General features: G+C 28.2%; 1 protein-coding gene and 1 non-coding gene across 2 annotated transcripts in view; both read right to left on the bottom strand.

Moving 5' to 3' along the window:
- Window positions 1–24567, bottom strand: part of LOC129910855 (titin) — a 113159-nt gene that overhangs the window by 26710 nt on the left and 61882 nt on the right. Inside the window, exon 6 of the mRNA XM_055988447.1 lies at window positions 7616–7890. Within this exon, the coding sequence (XP_055844422.1) occupies window positions 7616–7890 (275 nt within the window). The remainder of the gene's footprint in view (window positions 1–7615; window positions 7891–24567) is intronic.
- Window positions 23138–23210, bottom strand: Trnak-cuu (transfer RNA lysine (anticodon CUU)). The gene has a single exon. It is a non-coding gene; the product is annotated as a tRNA-Lys (tRNA).

The raw sequence follows: 24567 nt of genomic DNA on the forward strand, positions 1-24567 counted from the left end.
GAATTCGAATCCGCAGTCAGAAAAATTCTATTAGCCTTTGTTGTTGAAATATTAATGGTATAAAATGCAGACAAAAGATTTTTTTTTAAAACGGTTATATTTAAAGAACTAAGGCTAATAGAATATTTCTGACTGCGAATTCGAGTTCAGCAACCCAAAAACCTTCCGAAAAGTATATTTTGGCTCTTGTGGCAAAAACTCTGTGACCAGTGACTTAAACTTCAGATTAAGTTTATTTTCTCTTTTGCTTATTAACTGAAATTTAAGATATCTCGAGCAATAAAAGATATATCGGGAAAATTTAAACAGTTTTTGAAAGAAGAATATCTGTTCTTATAATCACCGTTACAGATTTGTTTTCGATGAATTACTCCACATAAAAACAGAACCTCGAAAACAGCCAAAATGACATTTTTTTATCATTTTATAACAGTAATATTTCAAAAACGGAGGCCAATCAAATTTTTCTGACTTCAGATTCGGATTCAGCACCCCAAAAACTACTAGGAAAGTATACTTTGGTTCTTGTGGCAAAATAAAAGTTAAATTTTGTTGACCAGTGTAATCAATTTTTTCATGGAATGTGTTTCGCTGGCTGTCCTTATCATACAAATTAATTTGTTTGGCTGATAGGAGGTCGGGAGCAGCCGCCATCTTGGAAAAGAGATTGGTATCGTTTTTATTGAATAGCTCCATTGTTGTTCAAATAAACAAAAGATGACAAATGTAAGATTTATTAACTATAAAATTATCTTAAAAAATTATATACAAACCAATTACGTGAGTTGATTAAATAAAATTTTATAATTTTCATACTACCCCAACAAACTTCGTCAGATATATGAAAAAATTCCATTTTGCCCCTACCTTGCGAGACAAATCCGCACTTTTACCAACTATAAAATTTTATTTAATCAACTCACGGAATTGGTTTTTATATCATTTTTTAGATAATTTTATTGTTAATAAATCTTACCTTTGTCATTTTTTGTTAAAATTAACAACAATTAATAGAGCTTTTCAATAGAAACGATACCAATTTCTTTTCCAAAATCTTCGTGTAGAAGCAGACGTTAGAAATCATCAAACTTCTGTAGATTCTGAAGCTACAATACAAGTTGGGAACGTTTATTGGACAACTTTATCTAATATTAACTTCTAACTTCTCTGCATGCACAATCTCAGATTTTTCTGACATATCATCTGATTGCAACATGAAGAGCTTTAATGGCACCATCTCGTTACTAAACTCTGGTTCGATGTCGTTGGAATAATATTCGAATTGACCAGTATTTGTCTTGGTATTTAAACGTGATATATTTTGAGCTGACTGTTCTACCACCTCCAATGGAACGGGGCTAATGTTTAATGATTTGCAAACGTTTTTTTATTCTTCTTTTTACAAATCTGTATTTTTACAAATACAAATGTAATGCTGTTTTTTATTGTAGGTACAACTCCAAGAAATTTTGTTTGTTCGTAGTTGGGGCGAGGGGCCCCTAGCTGAAGTGGGGCCCCTAGGCAGCTGCCTAGTTTGCCTTGAGGCTAATCCGGCACTGGCCATTGGAAAAAACGCTATTAATTTTTAAAATTGTATAAGAATTTCTATTGGTAATGTAATGGCAGTCTGTTAACGCTTTTTTTCTATTTTTCTGATGGAACTCGAAGAGGGAAAATAAAAATCCCCAAGAACAAAATAAGCATCAGCAAATGTGACTTATAATAAGAGATTCAGAATTAAAAGGTGGAAGAGGGTTCATAGCACGCATTTCCCTTTGTAGTCCGGTCAATTTAGACATCCGAGGTTACATTAATTCCCAGCTAGCTGAAATTTGGAAGGATTGTTGAAAACACCATCATAAATCAAATCTAAAAAGTCCTAATCGATCCGAGACCTGGAAAAAAATTTAATTGGGGTCAAAGGTCACAAAAACTGGTTTTACGATTTTCACCAAAATGGTAAGTCTTATCAAAAAATTTTCCATGCAAGAATTGTAGACCAGATTATTATATATAAAAAGTGTCATGACACTTTTTTTCCTAAGACCCAACGTTTCTTAGGTATAACGATTCAAAAAGTTGAAGTTGAGTTGTAATCGTCATAATCAGGCCTATTCTGGAAAAAGAACTCGCAACTGAAAATTTCTTGAAATTTCATTATTTTTTTACCTTGAATTTCGTTCTTCGATGGTTAAGAATATGGGGAAAGCAAAAAAAAAATTAAAATTTTCACCATTTTTCCGATTGGGGCCCTTCTCCCGAAACCATTTTCCTGGGAATTTTAGAATAGGTCTGAATATATACATGGTGTCCGATAGAGAATGGACAACCATAAAACGGCTGATAGCTACACTTATGACTGTTCTAAAAACAGAAAGAAAAAGTTCTATCGTGTAACCAGTTCATAAAATATTGGCTTTTTTTCATTCAGTGAATTTTAAATTTTATCATCTTATGTTTTCGTTCACTGCAACCACGAATGAATGAATTTTTTTTATTTCTTTTTTTTATAATTTTCTAAACCAATTGGATGAGTACATAAACACTTTAAAAATTTCATAGCTATTGTGCATTTTCCTTAAAAAAATTTTGAAATCTGTTTTTTGATGCAAGATGTAAAAAAAGTATTTTATAAAAATTTTTGTAGTATAAAATAAATCTATAGAAACCTAGGTGGCCAACTTTCTTCCACAATGTTTAAAATTTTGATAAGACTTACCGTTTTGCAGAAAATCGTGAAAAACCAGTTTTTGTGACCTTTGACCCCAAATAAATTTTTTTCCAGGTCTCGGATCGATGAGGACTTTTTAGATTTGATTTATGATGGCGTTTTCAACAATCCTACCAAATTTCAGCTTGCTGGGAATTAATGTAACCTCACCCCCTTACTTTAATCTAATTTGACCGGACTATTGCTTAATATGACAATTTGTAAGACATTTAAAAGTGAAAAGTCTTTTTTGATTTTTCGTTTTTTATATTAAAATAACAGAATTAATACTTTGTGAATTGTATAACTTTAATGTTTAGATCGTATTATGGAATAGCATACCTCTTGTAAAATATTCTTGTTTTTTGTTTTCCTGCAATCTGCAATCTAATTTATGCGTATCCTCTCTTATCTTACATTTTTAGAAAAAAAAAATTGTTTCTGCTGTTTGAAAGATAGATAGTATCAGCACTTATATATAAATAAGTTAAGAGATTCCACTGTCTTGTCTATTCTCTCAAAATCTCTTTCAATCGAATATAACCACTTAAAAGCACATTTATTTTATATTGACGTCACTACGAAAAATCGAAAACAGTGCTGAATTAGTTATTTTACAAGGCCGCAAATGGAAAACCTGAATTTTCGAATCTAAATATTTTGTGTCTTTTTGTACCAACTTCTTTATACATAAAATTCCCAATGACCAAATATATAAATAAAAAGGTAAATTAATAATAATAAAGAAATGTGAAGTTGTTTCATTATTTTGTTAGTGATTTTGTCAAATTCAAGCGGTCACTGTGGTGTATGAGTAACATTTTATCCTATAGGTACAAAAAAAATTACGATACGTCATGGTGGATTAAGAATTTGAAATTTTTAAGTCTATCATTGTTGTTTCTTTGGTAAAATAATTTTTTCTTAAGTTTTGAGTGCATTGACGATAGCACAGCGGTCGTTTCTTACAGTTTTTCTTCCGCAATGGACTTCGACAAGTTTATAAGTTAATCCGGTACTGAATAAAAATAAATCGATAGATTATCCTCTTGCCGACTAAACCTCCCCCACCAACAACAAAAAAAAAATGTGACCGAGTTTAAAGATCTAAATCAAATGCTTAAAAAAAATTAAGTACATATAGCAACGACAGCTGAATTGACCTTGCACCGGAAATTGATGTCGGAAACAAAATGAAGACTATACTACCGCATGCTATAGAAAATCCATTGTGAAAGATAACACTGTTTTTTTTTCCATCTACTGGGTTTAATTCATCCCCAAGGTACGAAAAAAGAATTTTTCGTTTAAATATTATATAAATTTCGTTTAGAAGTTAGTTGGGTGGAAAATAGGAAACTGACAATTAGGAGGCAAATATTCACAACGACCGACAGTAAAATTCTCACTAATTTCCATTTGCTTGTACATAATAATATCTATCTAAATATAATATCTATGCATTTCAAAATAGAAGAATAAAAAATGCCCTTCAATATAAACCAACTGCTTGCATAGGCACAGGTGAGCAGGTGTAATAAACGAGTAATTGCATGCCCTTAAGCTTACATAATATTCTTGAATGGCTACGCTGAAAACATAATTGTGGTAGACAGACTTTAAATGCTTCCGCTAAAAATAGGTTTATAAAAAATAAAAAAAAAAAAACAAAATCAATAGAGATTTCTTGATTTTAATTTAAAATCACAAAGAAAATAGTTTGACTGTAATTCGTGGTTTTTATAAAAGGATTTTTTTTTTTCATTTATTAATGTTGAATATAAGATTTAAGATCCTAATTCTTCTGTATTGAAAATCAGCAATTTAAAAAACTTAATTTAAGTGCTTAAAGCATAATTGAATTGATTTCGTATAGTTGTTATAAGATTTGTATTAACTATGTTTATTTTCCTAGTTGGCGCTAATTAGCTTTGTATGCGCAATTTCCTTCGGTAAGAACAACAATAGGTTCAAATAGTTTTGAATAGTTTTGTATAAGAAATCATAAGGAAATTGTAGCTTATTCTGTTGCTTGTATTTTTTTCAAAGTTAGGTTGTTAGCTGTTGCATTTTATCTTTACGTTTAGACATCATGTATTGGATTATGTTTTTAGATCTTGTTGCAGAATCAGAGTCATCTCATTTAGCATAATATTAAGGTAAACATTTTTAACCGTTTTCATACCTTTGTATTTAGAAAAAATCGATGAATAAACCATGTTTTGGAGAACCAATGAAAACACATTTGAGGCCTATTTTCAAAAAAAACACAGGGTAACGAGTTTTTTCAGCGAAAAGTTTTATACAAAGCGTTTGAGAAGCCATAAAATTAAAAAATAAGTACCTAAACTTTTCGAAAAACGTATTTTTGAAGTTTTTTTCTTAAGGTAAATTTTTTGAAAACGGTCTAACGATTGTATGTTTTATGAATATTAACATACAAAATCTTTATATTCAAAGCAACTGTTTCAAATTGCTTTTTCTTTAATTCAGGTTCAAACTGATTATTCATTAAAGTTCATAAAATTTTAGCGCAGGTATAGCGAAGTTGGAAGTAGCTTAATTCGTGAAAAAAGCCCTAAGTATTGAAACAGAAAAGTAATTTATTGAATAAAGATTTCCCTTAACTTTAAATAACTTGGCCTTAAGTTACCAATCGAAACTTAAATAATTTATGTTGAACATAACCTTTTATTCCCTACTTTTTCATCTGGCTAAACTGTCACATAAGGATTTATGTAGAACTTAAATGCTTAAGTTTCGATTCAGCAAACGGGTCCTAGAGCTGTTTGCTGAAACAGCTCTAGGAAACGAAACTTAAGGATTTAAGTTCTACTTAAAACCTTATATGTGATAGTTTCGTTTCAGCAAATGGGTCTTAAAAGAATAGAAAACAAGGGATAAAAAAGTCCTTTTTATGAAGTTCATAAAAACCGAATCGAATCTATTCAACACAATTTTGTACGCTTCGCTCTAAAAGGTCTTCCTTGGACCGACCCTTTCAACTTGCCACCTTATGAACATCGCATTCAACTTCTTCAGATACAAACTTTAGCACAGAGACGTGTAAATAATGATTTAATCTTTCTTCATCAGCTTATTAATTCCCAAATTGACGCCCCTGATCTATTAGCTTGTATTGGTATAAATTATCCGGGTGGATCTCACCTCCTACGAAGATTTGAACCTTTGCATATCGACTTTCATAGAACAAACTATGGTATTAATGAGCCTCTTAGTCGCATGAGTAAACTTTTGTTGGATTTTTTGTACTTATAATTTTATAACTTGTAAATTTGTTCGTAATTATTTTGTTTTATATTGTGCATGTGGGAGGTTGTATTTTTTGTCTACTAACCACTAACATGCACTTATGATGAGCCTCTGATTGTAGTTAAAAGCTTGTTCTAAGCTTACTACATCAAAGAATCTGAAGTGAAAAAAAAAAAAAAAAAAAGGGTTTTCTTACTAGAATTATTGAATTATCAAAATCGGTGTATTGAAGAAGATAGAACTTAGAAACGTAAAATAAAATATGGTCAACATTGAAACCTTTTTAATAAATTTTAAAAATATTATTAGACCGGAGCAGTTTACCGGAGAAAGCATTTGCCTAGTTTCCCAAGTGTTGTTCGATCCCCAATGACTGTCAATTGTTCCTTCATTTTTTTTTTAAGTTTTTTTTTTTTTTTTCAAAATTAAGCAACTTTGATTAAAGGATATTTTATGATTAATTAACGTCGTTCTACTTTGCTTTTAAAATTATAGTTTTCAACGCAAAAACATTCAGAAAAATAGTTAAATCAAAGTGATTTTCGTTGATTTTACGTTGTTTTTTTCCCTTAGTTTAACATTTTCTAAAGCCAACAGAAGCTGCATTGTTTTTTTTTAAATGTTGTATAAAATTCGATATAAATATATCTCAATATGACCACCTTAATTTTTTGGTCTCCAAGTTATGATGGTAAAAAAATATAATTTATTAAATAAAAAAAAAAACTAATTTTTAGGTTGTTTGTTTTTTATTTGTAAGTTTTTTAAAAAATAATTTTCACAACTTTTATGTTTTTGTTTTTATGCGACGCGTTTCGGACTTCTGTTCATCATCGGGCGAAATGCAAACTTGGTCTTAGAAGTTGGTGAATTGTTAAAATTTGTGTTTTTCGCTGGGTTAAATCCATTTGTGCGATGTGTTTGATTGTGTTGAGTTCGTTATCATAATCTTCTTTATCCATTGGTGTTGTGATCATTCTGTGGATTAGTGAATTGTAAGTTGCCATTAAAAACAACATGGAAAGAACGAGACAAATGTAACACAGCAAGAAACAAACAACAATAGAAGCGAAAAACACAAATTTCAACAATTCACCAACTTTTAAAACCAAGTTTGCATTTCTCAAGATGATGGACACAAGTTCGAAACGCGTCGCATAAAAACAAAAACATAAAAATTGTGAAAATTATTTTTTTAAAAACCTTAACAAATAAAAAACAAACAACCTAAAAATGAGTTTCTTTTTATTTAGGGCTAATTTTTCAATAGTCAGATAAACCTCAGTTAAAGCTTAATCCTAGGAATAAAAGTTTTTTTTTATATTGACATTTATTCTTCTGATAGTCCAACTGACAATTGTTTCATTTCATTTGTCACTCTTATTAAGAATCACCTTTTCTGTATCATTTTTTGCGTCTAGAACTTTTTAAGTAAAATATTCTGTCTAAAAGCAAAATTAATCCCAATGAAAGAAAAATTAAACAGAAAAATTTCAAATATCAACCCAAAATATTGGCATGAAATCAAAATTAAAAAAAAAATCATAAATATTCAATTTTGTTAAGAATTCATTACTGGGACATTAAAAGCGAATTTTAAAGATATCAAAAATTGGCATATTTCAAACTCACCTTATTGAGGACAGCTGTTGCCAGAAGATCCTGATATTTCTTCGATTCAAAATACTGTCCACCATTTCCATTACAATGATTGCCATTCAATGGTAACGCTTCATGATGGCCATCAATTTCATTTGAATCAATTGCAGTTGTTGTTGTTGTTGTTATCAAACCAGCCGATGCAAAAGGTGGTTGACGTATTGTTTCAGCAATTATACTTTCAATTAGACGTCGTAACCTGACGTTTGATATGCCCTGAAGCTCATTTCCATTTCTGGCATGTTGGTCTGAAATACAAAAAAAAAAAAAAAAATACTAATAAGAGAAAAATGCATTTTCTATAAGCCTTTTAAAAAAGGGTCAAACGTTAGAAGAGTATTAAATTAAAAAAAAAAATAATAATAACATATTTACAGAATTAATTTCTCTAGGTCATTTGCATATTATTCTTGTGTTAAAGGGGTAGTAAAAAACTACCCTTGTTTGTAAAAATATTATAAAAATACATTTAAGTGGATTCTGACTGGATTTTTTTTTTTGTTTTTGTTACTGTTTTTCCTTTTAAATAAAATTATTCTCTTTTGAATAACATCATGCATGTCAAAAGTGCTTACCTAATTTAAGTTCTTCAATGACATAAACAACATAGAAAATTGTTAATGCAATTGCGCCATAAACACCGGCTACTAATGCGGTAGTACAGTCCATACCCGTTTAAGAGTCCAATAATTGTGGATAAGATTATTTTTGTTGTTATTATAAATTTTGAGATTTGTGTTAGTGTCACTGTTGTAAGACCGATTATAGTCTTTATTTTTTCTTTTATTATTTTAAATAAATCAATTAATTGTGCTACACACTTTACTTTTTATATTATTGACAGTTTGTTATTACGTCATAATTGCTCATTATCTTAAGGGAATATCAAAATAAAACAAAAAAATCTTGATATAATAAAGTAGGTAGACATTGGTTATGGATGGTTGGTAATTAATTAAAATTGATAAATTTAAGGTAAATAGATATGTGTGATCGAAATAATAGGGTGTAATTTGTTCAAGGGTGAAATAGTAACTAAGAACCTCATTTAATAATAAACATTGCTGCTTGTTTGAAGTGATTACGTTCATTAGAGATTTAATTTGCATATTGTGTTCAAGATAAATAATGATGAAGTAATTTACAAAAGTTTAATATAATATTCTATAAATTGCCTCTAATTTTTGTGACCTATTAGACGGTCAAGGAATACACTTAAGGAAATATAGCCGTAAAGTTCTTTCAAGATGTTAGATTGTGATGAAAAGTGTAAATTTGATATTGTTCCTTTAAAGGAAATAATATAGTTTGCTGCTGTTTTAAGTATTTTGGATATTAATATCGAATACTTTTCCGATAATGTGGTTCTAAGATTCTCATTTATCTTTTAGTCATTACCTACTTATTATTTCGTTATTATAGGGACTTTTCTTTTTTTTTTTGAAAAATACGTCTCTGGCTTTTGGGAAACTATGAAAGGCGAAATTTCCCATGTCACGCATCGCTACCCACTTATGGAAGAGAAATCCTCAGACCTGCTTTGAATTTACTGTAAATTTAAAATCGGGTCACGGTGGTCTTGAAAACGCGGCAGGTTTTATAAAAATGGATCCCAAAAGTAATGATGCAGATTTGTTCGAAATTATCTCAGGATTCCAAATTTGCAAGTTTCAAAATCGTACCTGATCCCTTTTTTGAGTTACAGGCATACATATACATATATATACATTTGACTTGCAATGAAAAAAAAAAAAAAAATAAACAAAAAACAAAAGCACATTATAATGTCCTATACTTTTTTGGAAAGCTAAAATATACTCCTTGAATTTGATGTTTATTTGAAGTTGATTGAGTAAATAGTTTTTGAGAAATTTAATTTCAAAGTCAAAATTAAAAATAAAATAATAATTTTTGTATTTATGTTAATTTTTTTTACCTTTGAATTACAAGGTACAAGTTTTTTTCAAAATTGAATGTTCTATTTAGTTCTTAGTCAAATCCTTAAAAATAGATGCAAAAAACTATTCTAGTTTTTCCAAAATGGAAAGAAAAGATAGGCACTTTTATTATTGGTTCATTTGTTCCTAAGGAAAAATGTGTATAATGGTTATTTAATCAATAGATTTGTAAGTTCTAATCACAATAAGTGTGACTCAAAATCAACCCCAAGAACGAAGTGGTATTTTGGCACCTTTTTTGAGATTTTTTGTTAATTTTTGGTGTTTTTTTAAATGTTTTTTTTTTTGCCATTTTCAGAGTTTTGCATTTTTTTTTTAATTTTTATATATTTTAAAGTTATTTTTATTATCTTATGAATATTTCAGGACTATTTTTGAAATGTAAGAGTTATAATGTTACGTATAACAGAAAAATATCCCATATTACATAGATTTCAGAAGAGCTAAGGTCCTCAGGGACCACAAAACCTCTTCTCGATTTTCATCATGAGAGCCATTTTTCATGAATACACGTTGACTTTTCGCGTTAATTTAAAAAAAAAGAAGACGTCCTGATCAGCAGCGTGTTACAGTGACCTTTTTTCCATTTAATTTGAGGCTATTTTTTTTTATTTGAAAAAAAAAAAAATTAAAAAAAGCTAAAAAAAAAAATTGGAGAAAAGATACATTTTTCTTAAATCTCAAAAACTAAGATACTTTTAAACATGCGATTTTTTGTTTTTGACTTAAAATCAATGAAAGCATTGATTTGTGTAAAAAAATTTTACCCTTTATTAAAAACAATAGAGTAAAATAAACTAAAAGAAAAAAAATTATTTTTTTCTAAAATAATAACTTTAAAATTAAATTTCTCAAAAACTATTTACTCAATCAACTTCAAATAAACATCAAATTAAAAAAGTATATTTTAGCTTTTCAAAAAGGTATAGGATATTATAATGTGCTTTTGTTTTTTGTTTAATTTTTTTTTCCATTGCAAGTCAAATGTATATATATGTATAATGCCTGTAACTCAAAAAAGGGATCTGGTACGATTTTGAAACTTACAAATTTGGAATCCTGAGATAATTTCGACCAAATCTGTATCATTACTTTTGGGATCCATTTTTATAAAACCTGCCGCGTTTTTAAGACCACCGTGGGGTATTTTTGTTATTTTCCACGTAAAATTTATTTTTACGGAGGTGCAAAAAACCAACCCTTACTTTATACGAAGAGGGCTGTCTTCCTCTACCACATTAGCTACAATAAGTATTATCACGATTTAAGAACGAAAAGCACAAATTAAATCATTTCCACAGATGTAAGAGTGAGTTTAGGACGTATTCTTTTTGTATGGAGCCTTGGAACTTCATTTCGATTCTTCAAAAATAAATGCTATTTCGTTATTGAGTCGTGTCGGTGCGTTTGTTTTGCACATTTTTTCAATATTTTCAGGACCATTCGTTAACAGCGATAATTTGGTCCCAAAAAGTCTAATTACCCAAAAGTGTCCAAAAAGTTCCAAATTTCAATTACAAATTTTAATTTCCAATTCATTTTGTTTGAAAGTTACACAAAATATCAAAGGGTAGTCATGTTTATTGTGTTCTTCAAATTGGTAACCTTTTAAAATTGAGAAGACAAATATTTTGGGCCAATTTTTGTTTTTTTATTTTATTTTTTTTAAAAAAAAAAGGACTACAACCTGTCATTAGACTTATCTTTTACAAAATTATTTAAAAAATAGTGCAGATCTATGGATTGGGGACAAAATCCCGAAAACCGAAATCCCGAAAACCCAAAATCCCGAAAACCCAAACTCCCGAAAACCTAAAATACCGAATAGGATCCCGAAATCCCGAAAAACAATTCGAAAACAATCCTAAATGTGAAATTAAAGTGTTAATACGTAAAAAACAACAAAGGTGTATGATTCCGTTAATATCTCTTTTTTACATGATTTCAAGTTCTTATTGTGCTTTCAGCAGTGTTTTGTTATGATTGAGATAAGTTGGAAAAATCTTTGAATTAAAAATTAAAATAATTATGAGTTTTAATATTTAACTTATAACAATTGTTTGTTTAAATTGTTTTTTTATTTATTTAAATTGGATGTTTCAGTTAAAATTTCAGTGAAACACAATTTTGAAGAGTTTTTTATTTTTTCTGTTTTATTTTCGGGATTTTGGCCTTTCCGGATTTTGGGTTTTCGGGATTTCGGTTTTCGGGATTCTGGGTTTTCGGAATTTTGGGTTTTCAGGATTCTGGATTTTCGAGATTCTGGGTTTTCGGGTTTTTTCGTTTTCGGGATTTTGGGTTTTCAGGATTTTGGGTTTTCGGGATTTTGGGTTTTCTGGATTTTGGGTCTTTCTGGATATTGTATTTCGGGATTCTGTCCGTCTCCCCAGATCTATAGTATATGACAAAGACAATATCAAATCTTTAAAATCTGTAAGTAATATTGTAACCCATGCCAATGTTCCTTTTTGTTTATTTTATATGATTTCTCATCTCCTCTACCCGTTAAAGGTAAAACAATTTCTAGTAATTTTGTGTTCATGACTTGAAAACTTGAATGTTCTGTGTTTCTTATTTAAAAAAAAGTTTTATAGGCATATGCATATGCATAGTTGCACATAGATAAAGAGGTGTGAAAATAAGGTGCCGTCGTATCGATATTTTAATTGAAAATCCAAATACCATGATAGAGCTTTTTTACAACTACAGGGTATAAAAGAATGAATGGAATGAAAAAAAAAATACTTTCTTTTCGAATCACTCTGTTTGTATTTTTTATTCATTTTCAGACTTTAGGTAAATTCAATTAAAAATAAGATTTAATTTAATTGTGTTAAAAGCTTTTTAAAAGTATACCGTGATTAAGGATATAATATTTTTGTATGTAAATCAAATTTAAAATTAAATTGATATGGAGTTAAAAACAGATTCTTGATAAACAAATTTAACGTGCATGCTAAGTGAAATTGAACAAAATCAAGCTTATAAGTTGATTCAACTCCTTCAACTTGAATTCAAAGTGTCTTTTGAAACAAAAGAAAAAAACTTTACTCATTTTTATCATGAGTCTTTTTAAAGTCACTACAAAAAAAGATTAAAAAAAAGTGATCCAAGTCATTGTTACATCGACTTTTTTGACCTGTATCTTTTTGACCATTAACTTTATTCCTTTTAAATCTACTACTTTCCTTTTAAATCTACTATTTTTACCTCAAACAATAAATTCAAAATGCAGCTGAGTTGTCACCAAGAGAAGAAGAAAATAGAAAACGGTAAATAGGCTGAAAACAGCTAAGTTATTATAAGCCCTGGTTCAATTTTAACAATTTTTTTTTTCAAAAAGTACATTTTTAGATTAAAAACGAATTAATTTTTTCGTTTTGAAAAATCAAGTTTTATAAATTTTTTTGAAATTTAAGTTTTAGATGGCTGTACTTAATTTAACTCATAGAACTAAAAAATTGTAAATAATTACGTAGAGCTACGATTTTTTAAGTACTTGCCGTTGTTTTTCAAGGATACTTAGTATTCGGGCTATTCCTTGGTTAATACACCAATTTATTAAAAACGACTCAGAGGATTTTGATGAACAAATTCAGGTGTTAGTTTCTAAGCAAGGTCTATTTTTTAATGAACAATTTGTTTCTACCGGTACTTGCCATATCACAGGTCTCCTATTTTCTGAACTTATCCTAAAGGACAAAGTCGATTTCAACGAAATTTTTAATACAAAATTTGAAAAAAAAAAAAAATAATTTTTGGACTGAAAAAAAATTTAATCTAGAATTTTTTCAAATGAACCCTTTAAAAATTTTAATGTTGACTGGAATATCAATTGTTTAAACAATTTGTTAAGTGTTTGTTTTTAATTAATGAAATTTAAATAAGTCAAAAATCTTCAAAAAATGATTCTTTTGACCTTTGATTTTCTAAGACTCAATTTTTTATCGTCGTAATGAAAGTTTCCTCGCAATCCTATTAGAATAGTCCAGTAAACCACTCACTTTGTTACAATTTATTTGCAATGGAAATAAATTTAAAGCAAGCAAAATTATAAATGAAAAACTAACTGACCCTAAAACTTTTAGAAGGTCAGAAGCAAACAAAAATGAACTACTTTATCTACTTATTTCATATTTACTTGTACATTTCATTCCGCTTGAATGTTTCACTTAAAAAAAGTGTTTACCCAAAAAGTCGTCCAAAACATAACCCCAACAAAAAAAAAAAAAACTCTGTCAATATAATAATAATAATTGTTATCTCATTATGTAAATTTTAAAATGTCATGAGTTCACAACACTCTCATTATGTTATTGTTAAGTTCAAAAATGGTGTTAAATGTAAAAGAAGACACAACAAAAATAAAACAAAATTAGTTTTTGTTATTTGCCAGTTCATTCATCAAAACATACAATAATGACATTGAGAATTATGAACATTTAAAGTAATTTTTCAGAATAAAAAGAAAAGAACAAATATATATTTTTTTTTTAAATTTATAATCTTTGAACAGTAATCTTCAAAGGAAAAAAAAAAAAACAAGAAAAAAAGTATTTCACATTTTTTATAGAGCTTCATCGATGAATGTCTGCCGCCCCAGTAATATTGTTTACCATATTATTAGGGTCAGGTATGTACGTAAACGAAACTACGTAAAACAAGTGAATAATTAAAACGAGGCGCATACACCATATCTGGTAGTTACCTACAATAAATTATATCTAGAAGCCCCGATTTGGAACTTGTGGGACTTATCTTTGAACAAGCAATTTGCACAAGTATAGGTATGTTTATCTCTAAGATTTGTTTAGCCATTTAAAAGAAGATTTGTTCGACTTAGATAAAAGGATTAATAGTAAAAATTTTGTATTTAATAGGTAAGAATTTAATATTTTGAAAATTCTAGAATATGTTATTGGGTTATGTGGTTATTTCGAGGATTTTGAAGTTGAGGATATTCATTTGTATAACTTAAGAGTATTAACGAATTTGTTACAGTACATTTTTATATATTAAACAAAACTCATAAACTCATGAAAAAAAATATTGTAATTTAATTTATCGAAAACGAAATAATATGTCATTAAGTTTTCTGTTTTTGACTAAAAACTAATAAGAGCATTAAATTTGGAAACAAAATAATACGTTTTTGAATAAAATTAGTTCGAAGTTTCAAAAAGTTCGAGTTTGAAAATGTTTTTTTTTGAAAACTTAAAACGGCTCTTTTAAAAAACAAATAAAAGAAAAGGTGATTCGCTTTACAAAAAATTTTGCACGTCTTTGTGTGGACTTTTAATATTTTTTTTTAGAAAATCGCCCTACCTGGCTAAAAGAAAGGGAAATACACAACCCAATCCTGTAAGAATTTTGTTTTATTTTAACCCAACCTACACGTTCTAGCTTTTTGTTACAATGCTGGTGAATCACTCTATTTAAAATAATGATAAACAAATAAATTTCATGTATCACACGAGTTACGGACAAAAATGGTAAGTTTTAATATTTCTTCTGAAAAGGTGTTTTTTTTTTTATAAAAGAGGATTTTTATGTTTTTGCTAGAAGACACTGTTAGTAAAAGTCTTTACCTATAAAATTTTGCTAAAGTATGGAATTTACCACGCGAAACAAGAAAAAGAAACGTGAAAGGGCATTTTTTCGAGAGGAATATATTTATAGTTTATTACACCGAAAAAAAACCAATATCCATTTTACATTTTTTAAATATCAGCCAAAAATGCTCTATAAAATGTGTTTTATGATATTTAAAATGTTAAAACAACATTTTTATTATCAGGATGATATTTAAATGTCACATTTTGGAATTTTTTTTTGATATTTTATTATCATTTTTTCATATCAATTTCTCATTCCAAATTATTGAAAAATATTAAATAAAAAATTCTTAATGTGTACTAATTTAAAGGCGCTTTGTGTTTTTTCGAAGTAAAATGTATGATTTACTGTGAAAATTTGATCGGCACTAAGATTTTACTTCACATAGTTTGGGAGAAAATAACAAAACAATTATATCACCTATACCTAATAGAAAAAAATAATATCACCATTATTTTGTAAAGAATATTCCCTTTCAGTAATGTTTTGAAAAAAGAAAGAAAATTCTTAAAATAATAAAAATAATAAAAATGAAAAGGAAAGAAATAGGTTTCATTATAATAAACTAAAACGTAAAATCTAGTCAACATTGATATTTTAATTGTCAAAGTGAAATTTTCACTATCCATTTAAACTTAAAAAAATGTCAAAATGATATTTTAATTGTCAAAGTGAAATTTTCACTATCCATTTAAACTTAAAAAAATGTCAAAATGATATTTTAATTGTCAAAGTGAAATTTTCACTATCCCACCTGAAATTAAAAAATGTCAAAATGATATGATAAAATATCAAAATTGATATTTTATTTGTTGGACGACTTTTGTCACTGAAAAATGTAAATTTGATAGCTGTTATTATCAAATTTTTTTTTTCGGTGTACTTGAATTTTATTTCGAAACAACAGTGTTAACAGTTAATTTTTAAAATCTAATTCAAAGGAGTATGAATCTAAAAATATAAAAAAATGCTTTTACGTACCTAATACCAAAACACCCATAGTTATTCTAATTTTTGTCTCTTAAATCTTTAAAAAAAAAACACCCTTACGCATAGGATATTAAAATAAAAAGTTTTTAAGCTTAATATGGTTGTAACTAAAATTGCTACTTTTTGCAAACTTAAACACAAAAATTTTCTCAATAGAATATTATTTTTTTTTTAATTTTAAAAAGCTAATTATTTTGAAATTCTAGTTTTTCGATACAGGGTATTTCATGCCAAAAGTAAATATGGTCAAATGTACGATTCTCATCAAATCAAAGTACCTACAATTTAAGTTGACTTAACAATTCTTTTTTGAATTTCATAGAAAAGTGGAATGCGTAACCCTATTCTATTTATGTATAAATTGAATAAGTTTTCATTTATTTCATTACACCAGTCATCAATCATAATTAAAGCCATTTTTGTAACTTTGTCAGCAAAGCTGATTCCTTCTTCTGACATAAGAATGATTGATGTAGGTATTCAATCCTTAAACTTTGTTTTTTTTTTTTCATTTTTTATTATTTAAGAAATAACTACGTTTTTTAAAGGTTTTAATTTGAAATAAAAATGTACTTGTGACTGTGAGTGATGTACCAGAAAAATTAGAATTATTTTTTTTTTACCTTAAAACAACACATTTTATTCATAAGCATTTTATTTAATGAATATTTCATATAGTACCAAAGTTCAATAGCATTCGTGGGAAAAAATGACAATTTATAAATATGCCTGAATTCACTTTTCTGTTTCTTGTGTCGGTATAACTAAAGGTTGTTAATAAACCCAACAAAAAAAACTTGTTCATTACATCTTTATAGGTTTTTAATTAAAATCTTCAATGACATAATGAAGTTGATTATAACAATTAAAAATGAGTATTCAAGAGATTTAATAAATAACATGGTCACGGTGGTTTTGTATGAATGCCAATATTATTTTGGTGATCAGATACATACTTAATAAATATTTATTTTGTACTTTTTTTCATTGACAAAATCATATAAAATTCTGAATAATTGTTAACCCTTCCAATATAGTAAGTTTCGTTTTTATAAAAAAACTATGAATCGATTAACTTTCCTAGACAAAATGTTCTAACATTACTTTTATTGTTATTGTTTGTGTGAATAAAAGGTCTGCAAGGTGTTTGTTTTCATATGACTAATAGAAATATAATGGATGTTTCTGTTTATACCCGTGCTAGTTTGTTTGATTTTCATATAATACGAACATGTACAACTGCACAAACATTTCTTATGAATTTTTTCCCCATATATTTCATCCAATGACCTTGAACTAAGAAAATATTTAAGCAGAGCAATTTCTTGCATGCTAATTTTAAGTCTTGATTTGTTTCTTTTTTTTTTGCTTAAATAAGAGATAAATACAAAAAAAAAATATTTCAAAACATCGACATTTGTTTATTTTAATCTTCAAACATGTCTCTTTAATTAACACCTCGCAAATATTATCTAGATTGTCAAAAAGGGGAATTTAAATTTTTAAATGCATCATTTTGCATGGAATTTAATTTAATATGTAGGATGTAGGTATTAGGATATGGTTGAAAGACGATAGATAGATATTCATGCAAGCAAGAGACGTTTTTTTTATGGTCAAATCAAGTGGCCAAAATGAAAGTAAACTGAATTTAATGTGAGAAATTAATAAAGCAAACTTTTTAAACCTGTAGAATAGAAATCTAGTATTAAAAATTTTGATTTCTTTGTATGTAGATGATTTTGCAAGAAGTTAATGATTTTAAAAAAAGTGTTTTTTTTTTTCTTTCTAATTACATCGTGGTGCATTTCCACCTGAATGTAAAAATTTATTGACAACGTGAGTTATTGGAGAAACCAGAAATGTGTGAAACACCACATCATTAATTTTCATAGAAAACAGTAATTGTTTTCATTTACTCAAAGGTGGCAATAGGGTTTACAGAAAATCTCTGCTACTTTTTGTTCTGTTGAAAGGGTTATTTTTTGTGGGATTTTGGTTTGTATGAAAATGGTTGTTTTTGTTTTTATTTTTTTTTTTAACTTTTTGTGAATTTTTTAATTTGAACCTCCAAACCTATTTTAAGTGAAAAGGTTTTTTTTCAACAAAAAATGTTACAGTTCAAAGCAACTATACATTTCAAATAGGAACCAAGAATTTAGAGACGGGCGAAAGGAGGATTTTTTGAGTTAATTCTATTATATAAGTCTCAAAAAGCCACTTTTGAAGAACATTAGAAAACATTTTCTATTAATGATAAAACAGTAAATTCAGAATTATGTAATTGAAAATACAAAATTACGAAATTCTGTTTATCTAAAAAATCATTTAAGTACAATTTTCCTGTACGTATGTGATGGTGGAATTCACTTTGGGTGATTTTCTTTAAAACGTGTTAGGCATTATTGCCAGGCAGATTTTTGTTTTATTTAAATTTATTTTTTCATACAATTTTTTTCCGAAAACAGGAGTCGAACTACGGCATACGTTCGTTAACGTATTGACTATATTGCTCTCTGTATTTAATCAGAAGAAAATGATAGAGACATAAAGCGTCAATACGTTAACGTACGTATGCCGTAGTTCAAAACCAGGTTTAAAAATTTTAGTACAAGAATTCATCTTCAGTTTTGTCAGCTAGAACTAGCTAGTTTTTGGCAGAAATTTTTATATTTTAACAGTTAGTTACTTAGTTACAGTCCTACCAATTGATTTTTGTTTTCATATAACCAGGGTTGTAAAAATATCAAATAAAAAAATGCGTTAGAAAAAAAATTTTATTGCAAATACAAAATTTTCTGCATTAAAAAAAAATCAATACAAAAAATAATTAAAAATAATGTGTGCGTTAAATTTTTTTTTTTTTTTTGATATTCGTCGAATTTCTTATTACTAAGGCCTTAAATTAGCTTTGATATTATAGTTATGTAATGTAAGGAAACATACTCAATACTATAAGATATTCGTCGAATATTAGAAAAAAAATATTTAATACACACATTTTGCATTGCTTTCTGCAGGAAATTTTTTTCTTGTAATAATTTTTTTAATGCATAATATTTTAATTTGTAATAAAAGTTTTATTTTCAATGCATTTTTTTTTATTTGCAATATTTAATCTTACAAGAATTTTTTGGATGCAATTTTTTTTGTAGGTACCTACATAATTTCATAAATCCATTTTTAATAAGCCTAAAAATATTTTTCTATTTTTTTTTCAAAAAAATTTCATTTTTTTCGAAAACTATTCAGTTTGTCAAAATTGATATTGATCAATATAAAAAAAAACTTTTATTCCTAGGAATAAGCTCTAACCGAGTTTTTCTGAGTATTGAAAAATTGGCCCTAAAACCTTTAAAAAAAATCGTTTTTGAAATTGGTTGTAGGTTATTTATTTTTCAAGAGCTTTAGAAATTAAAATAAACACTTGTTATTGAAAGTGTCCCAACAATTATGTACCTAATATATCACTTGATAAAAGACTGCTTTTTAACCGTTTTATTTATGATTTATATCCTCGAAACTACAAAACATAAATTTCATCACAACCATATTTAACGTATTGAGGTTAACTGATGTGATTAGTGATAGGCTAGGTTAACCATAAAAACCAATAAACTTAGTAGACATTACATACATTCTTCTATTGTTAAGTTTTGCCCAGTAAAATTCTTCTGAATTCTAACCACACAATCTTGAAGTCCATCAAAATTTCCCGGTTAAAATTCAGACGAATTTCGCTAGATAAACCATATTAATTGAAGAACTTTTTGCATACACTCACAACGATAGCGAAAACTATCAAAAGATTACCCAGAATTTAAATCGATAAAATAGAAACGTATCTATGAAATCACAGTTCAGCTATAAAATAAATCCATATTATTCCATATTCCACAAATTTATAACTCTTGAACAGTAATTTGCAATCTTAATGATTTTAGCAAAGACCTGCTAATATTATTTGTAAATTTGAAGTGTTTTGGCGCCACTACGAACTCAACCAAAGAAATATTCATATCTTTCTAAGTAAAACTTTTACTTTTTCCAATATTTATTTATTCTAAATGCAATAGTTTCAAATAATTAGTTTCACTCAAATTGTAATTATTCTAATTTCAAACAAAACAATATTATTTTGTTGTTCTTTGGACTTCTAATTATACACGTGCCTATTTTATTTTAATTATTTTAATATCACGATAAAACCTTTGAACTTTTTAGCTTTATGGATGAGTGTTCATAATTTTAGTTGCGATAAAGTTAGTGTTTTGTGTTAAGTCATTTTTAATTTCATATCTAACAACAATGTGTGAAAAAAAGTGAGAAGTGTGATTATGACTTCCTGGAAAAAAATAACATAACAACACACCACTGTCTAGTTAATGTTTCTATGTTCTACCAAGTTGAAGGTAATACAAATCCAAATGGTTCGATTCGATCGATAACATCAAACCATCCAATTTGTTGGTTTATGCTTAAGGGAAGTTCTAACAAAAGACAAAAATATTTCTTAAAAATCATTGACATCTCATAAATCAAATATTCATCAAAAGGCCATGAACCCTGAATAATAAAAACACATGCAGAAAAAAACGGTTTACACCGTTAATACCATCATCGTGTGGCTTTTTGATGATACGAGTTAAAGTTCAAGGCCCTGGCTAAAAGATGACACATTTTAAAGATTGATTTGTCACTTTAAACACAGTTAATGGTTGTTTTTATTATTTTTCTTCTCATAAATTAACATAAACACTTTAGATAACAATGCAAAATTCCATTAAATTTCAGACTCTTAAGCTCAATTTTTTGTAGCTCTTTTTCACCACCAACCAAACCAATTCACCGGAATTAAAAGCAAAAAACCAACAATTTTATTGTAAATAATCGCGATGGGATATGCATTTATCAACGGTTTTTACTCGCCAATTAAAATTTAAAATCGCACTGCAAACAAGCAAATCAAAAAAGTGGCACGCACCGAATTGTAGTCAGTGCCGAACGGAATGAACCGAAACAATCAAATCGACAAGAGAAGATGTGTACCATCGAATCGAATCCGACTATAAGCTATTAGGTATATTTTTAACCGGTATAAGGAATGAATTTTTCGATAACAACGTTTACCTTTAACTCTTAACTTAACTTAACTAACGTGTAGCGTATCTCTTAGCAAACTAAAAGTTCGGTAATCAGATAAAATATTCACCTGAACAAATCGTTTTCGCTTTTTTTTCCGCAAAAAATTATTGTTTGTTTTTGTTGTTTAGGTATATTTTTTTGTATTGTATCTGAATTAAGTAATAGATGTGCTAGTAGGTTTTAGATTAAGGGGAACATACATTATTAGTCATATAGTATGAGTATACAACATTTTGTTTAAATGGTGGTGGTTTTTCATTATTTTTTGTTTTATTTGATTACATTTTTGTTGTTTTTTTTTGTCGATATTTAAACAATACTTGAAGATAGGAGGTATGAAGTCGTGGTGATAACATGAAATCATTCTATATGAGAACAGTGGTGGCAAAAGAAATTTTAAGGGGCTTTTTTTTTTCAATTTTTTGAAATCTCTATTACGTGAATGATTGTATGGTATTATAACTCAGTCATTTGTTAGTTTTTCCAGCAAAAAATATCAGCGTTTAAAATTGACTTAGGGCCTGGATTATTTTTTTTAGATTTTTCTACTTTTCAGCCTATTTTGGTTGCTTTGTTTATCTTGAAAACTTATCATTGGATTTGTTCTGTTTTGTTGGTTGGTAACCCTAAGGCCAGGGCAATCCCAATTGCCAATTTGGAAAAAATTATACATTGTTTAGTCTTGTATTTAAGTCTACAAGTTAAAGTGGCGCTAAGTCTTTTATTATGAGAATGCTAAGGTAAAGGGTGTCTATTGTTAAATTTGTTTCCATTTTTCACACAATTATTTACATTTAGCTAATTTGTTTTACTTTTGCTTTGCCTTTCAATAATTTTGCCCTTCTACAACTTTGCATTTTTTGTTTTCATATTAAATTTCTTCGCATTGCATTTCCTTCCGTTACAAGTGCAATGCTTAAATTGACTCGTATTTCGGTTAATGTTAATTTTGGTTTAAGATTATTTTGTTTTCTTTTTGATGGTTTGTTATAATTTTAAAAAGAAGTTTTGTTCCTATACGGTTTCTTGCAAAAGTTGATAGTAGTTGGGAAAATTTTTACCAACAAAAACCTTTACTTTTTATAAAAAAATTAACTTTATTCATAAAAGGTTTGAGTTAAATTTTTTGATTTATATGCAGTACAATTTGTTGTGTTTAGTGATACTTTAAAGCTTTCGTACTTCTTCGAATTAGAAGTACGAAGATCCGAGGAAGCCTTCATGTTAAAAATACCATCTCCCAAAAAATTGAACACGACCGACTCAGTTGGTATTGCCATGTTCAAAGGAGAGATCCTGAGAACCCCGTCAAAAAAGCAATATCATATAACGTTCCAACACGAAATAAAAAGAAAGGTAGGCCTAAAAACTCCTGGTACAAGCAAATGCAAAAACACCAGCATTCAGTTGGCCTCAGAAACGGAACAATACAAAACCGGGAGGCTTGCCGCCGATTTCTGAGGTCAACCCGGCGAACCCCACAGGCGGATCACTAGTGTGAAGCAGTAACGTGGGAAGGTTATGATCCCCTCGACATCGAGATCATAACAGCGCCGAGAAAAAAGGAAGAAGAAGAAGTGATACTTTAAAGCTTTGCTACCAGAATGAAAAAACATTTTTTGCACATTCGAATCGTGTTTTTGTAAATAAATTTTTCCTAATACTAATTTTCAATTTTGAAGAAATTATGAAAAACACTTATTTCATGTTTCGAAAATCTAAACTCTATAAATATCTTTTAAACATTATTTTCATGTTTAGAAAATTATTTGTAAAAAATTGTATTCGCCCAACGTGGGGCTCGAACCCACGACCCCGAGATTAAGAGTCTCGTGCTCTACCGACTGAGCTAGCCGGGCAGTTGGAAATTGACCATGATGGAATGGAGATTCGGAATGGTCGAAATCTATTGATAAGAAAATATTTTTAATTTGTTCAAGGAAATTAGTATCTATTTTTAAATGAAAGAGATTCAGAGAAAAACAATATTGATGAACCATGAGAAATTGAATCACGTAAAAATTGTAGGTATTAAGGTATAAAATTAGTTGAAATTAAAAAAAATCTATTACATTATTTGAATTATATATCGCTGTATTGCCTGTGGGTGTTAGGAGCTAAGGAGTGGAAATTGATTCTTGACCATCCACTAGAAAATAAAATGGATAGCTGCGACGACCTTGTTGAACGGATTCGATCTTTTTGTTTAAAAATTTGAAACGATATCGGTTTGATACAAGTTTTTGAAGTGAAAACTTCTTTAGTATCGTAGTGATTTGAAACAAGATGAAACGAAAACGCGACACGACTTCAACTTGTTATAACTTTTTTGTTTTAATAGATAGATGAATGAAATTTATACTGTAGATAGGTAATTAAATAAATTATAATTGTACAAAATTTCATTTAATTTAATATACAAAATTCGGAGATAACGGTAAAAAGATGTTCTTTTACAACACACGTTATATCTTTTGATCTAGTGCACATACTGATAACATAACCTTTTATTTGATATATCACACATAACGTTACGTGCTCTACAAGTTACACAATCTTAAATTGAAAAAAATACCTCAAAACACCTGTGGAGATCTGTTGGCGATGACCAGCTACCAGTGTAGGAAGTACCGTAATCTCAGTCTGGAAATTCGACATGGTTGACTTTAAAAAATTCTAACTTCTCTTGTAGACATCTTTGAAGTAAGATTTATTCATCATTATACAAGATGAAACAATAAGCTTTCACATGGTATAAAATTTTTTATAGGTTGTTAAACAAAAAAATTGATTTAATAGCATGAGAACATAAAAATACATTTTTTTTTGCTTTTTTTTATGAAATTTCATCGAGTTTAAAAAATTCTAGCTCTTTTTCTAGGTGTCTCATAGGTCTGATCGATATATTTATTTTGACCTAAGACAATAAGCTTTCAGATGGTATTACATTTTTTATAGGTTTTTAGGTAAAAAATGTTTTTAATAGCGTGAGAAGATAAAAATACGTGTTTTTTCGCTTTTTTTGATGGAAATTGATCGAGTTCAAAAAATTCTAGCTCTTTTTGTAGATGTCTCATAGACCTGATTGATATATATATTTTGAGCTAAGACAAAAAGCTTACAGATGTTATAAAATTTATAAAGGTTGTCATATAAAAAACATGGATTTGAAGGTGATAGAATAAAAATAGGTAGATTTTTTCTATTTTTTTCAAG

This window comes from Episyrphus balteatus, chromosome 1 (assembly GCF_945859705.1).
Source record: "Episyrphus balteatus chromosome 1, idEpiBalt1.1, whole genome shotgun sequence".
NCBI classification, from domain to species: domain Eukaryota; kingdom Metazoa; phylum Arthropoda; class Insecta; order Diptera; family Syrphidae; genus Episyrphus; species Episyrphus balteatus.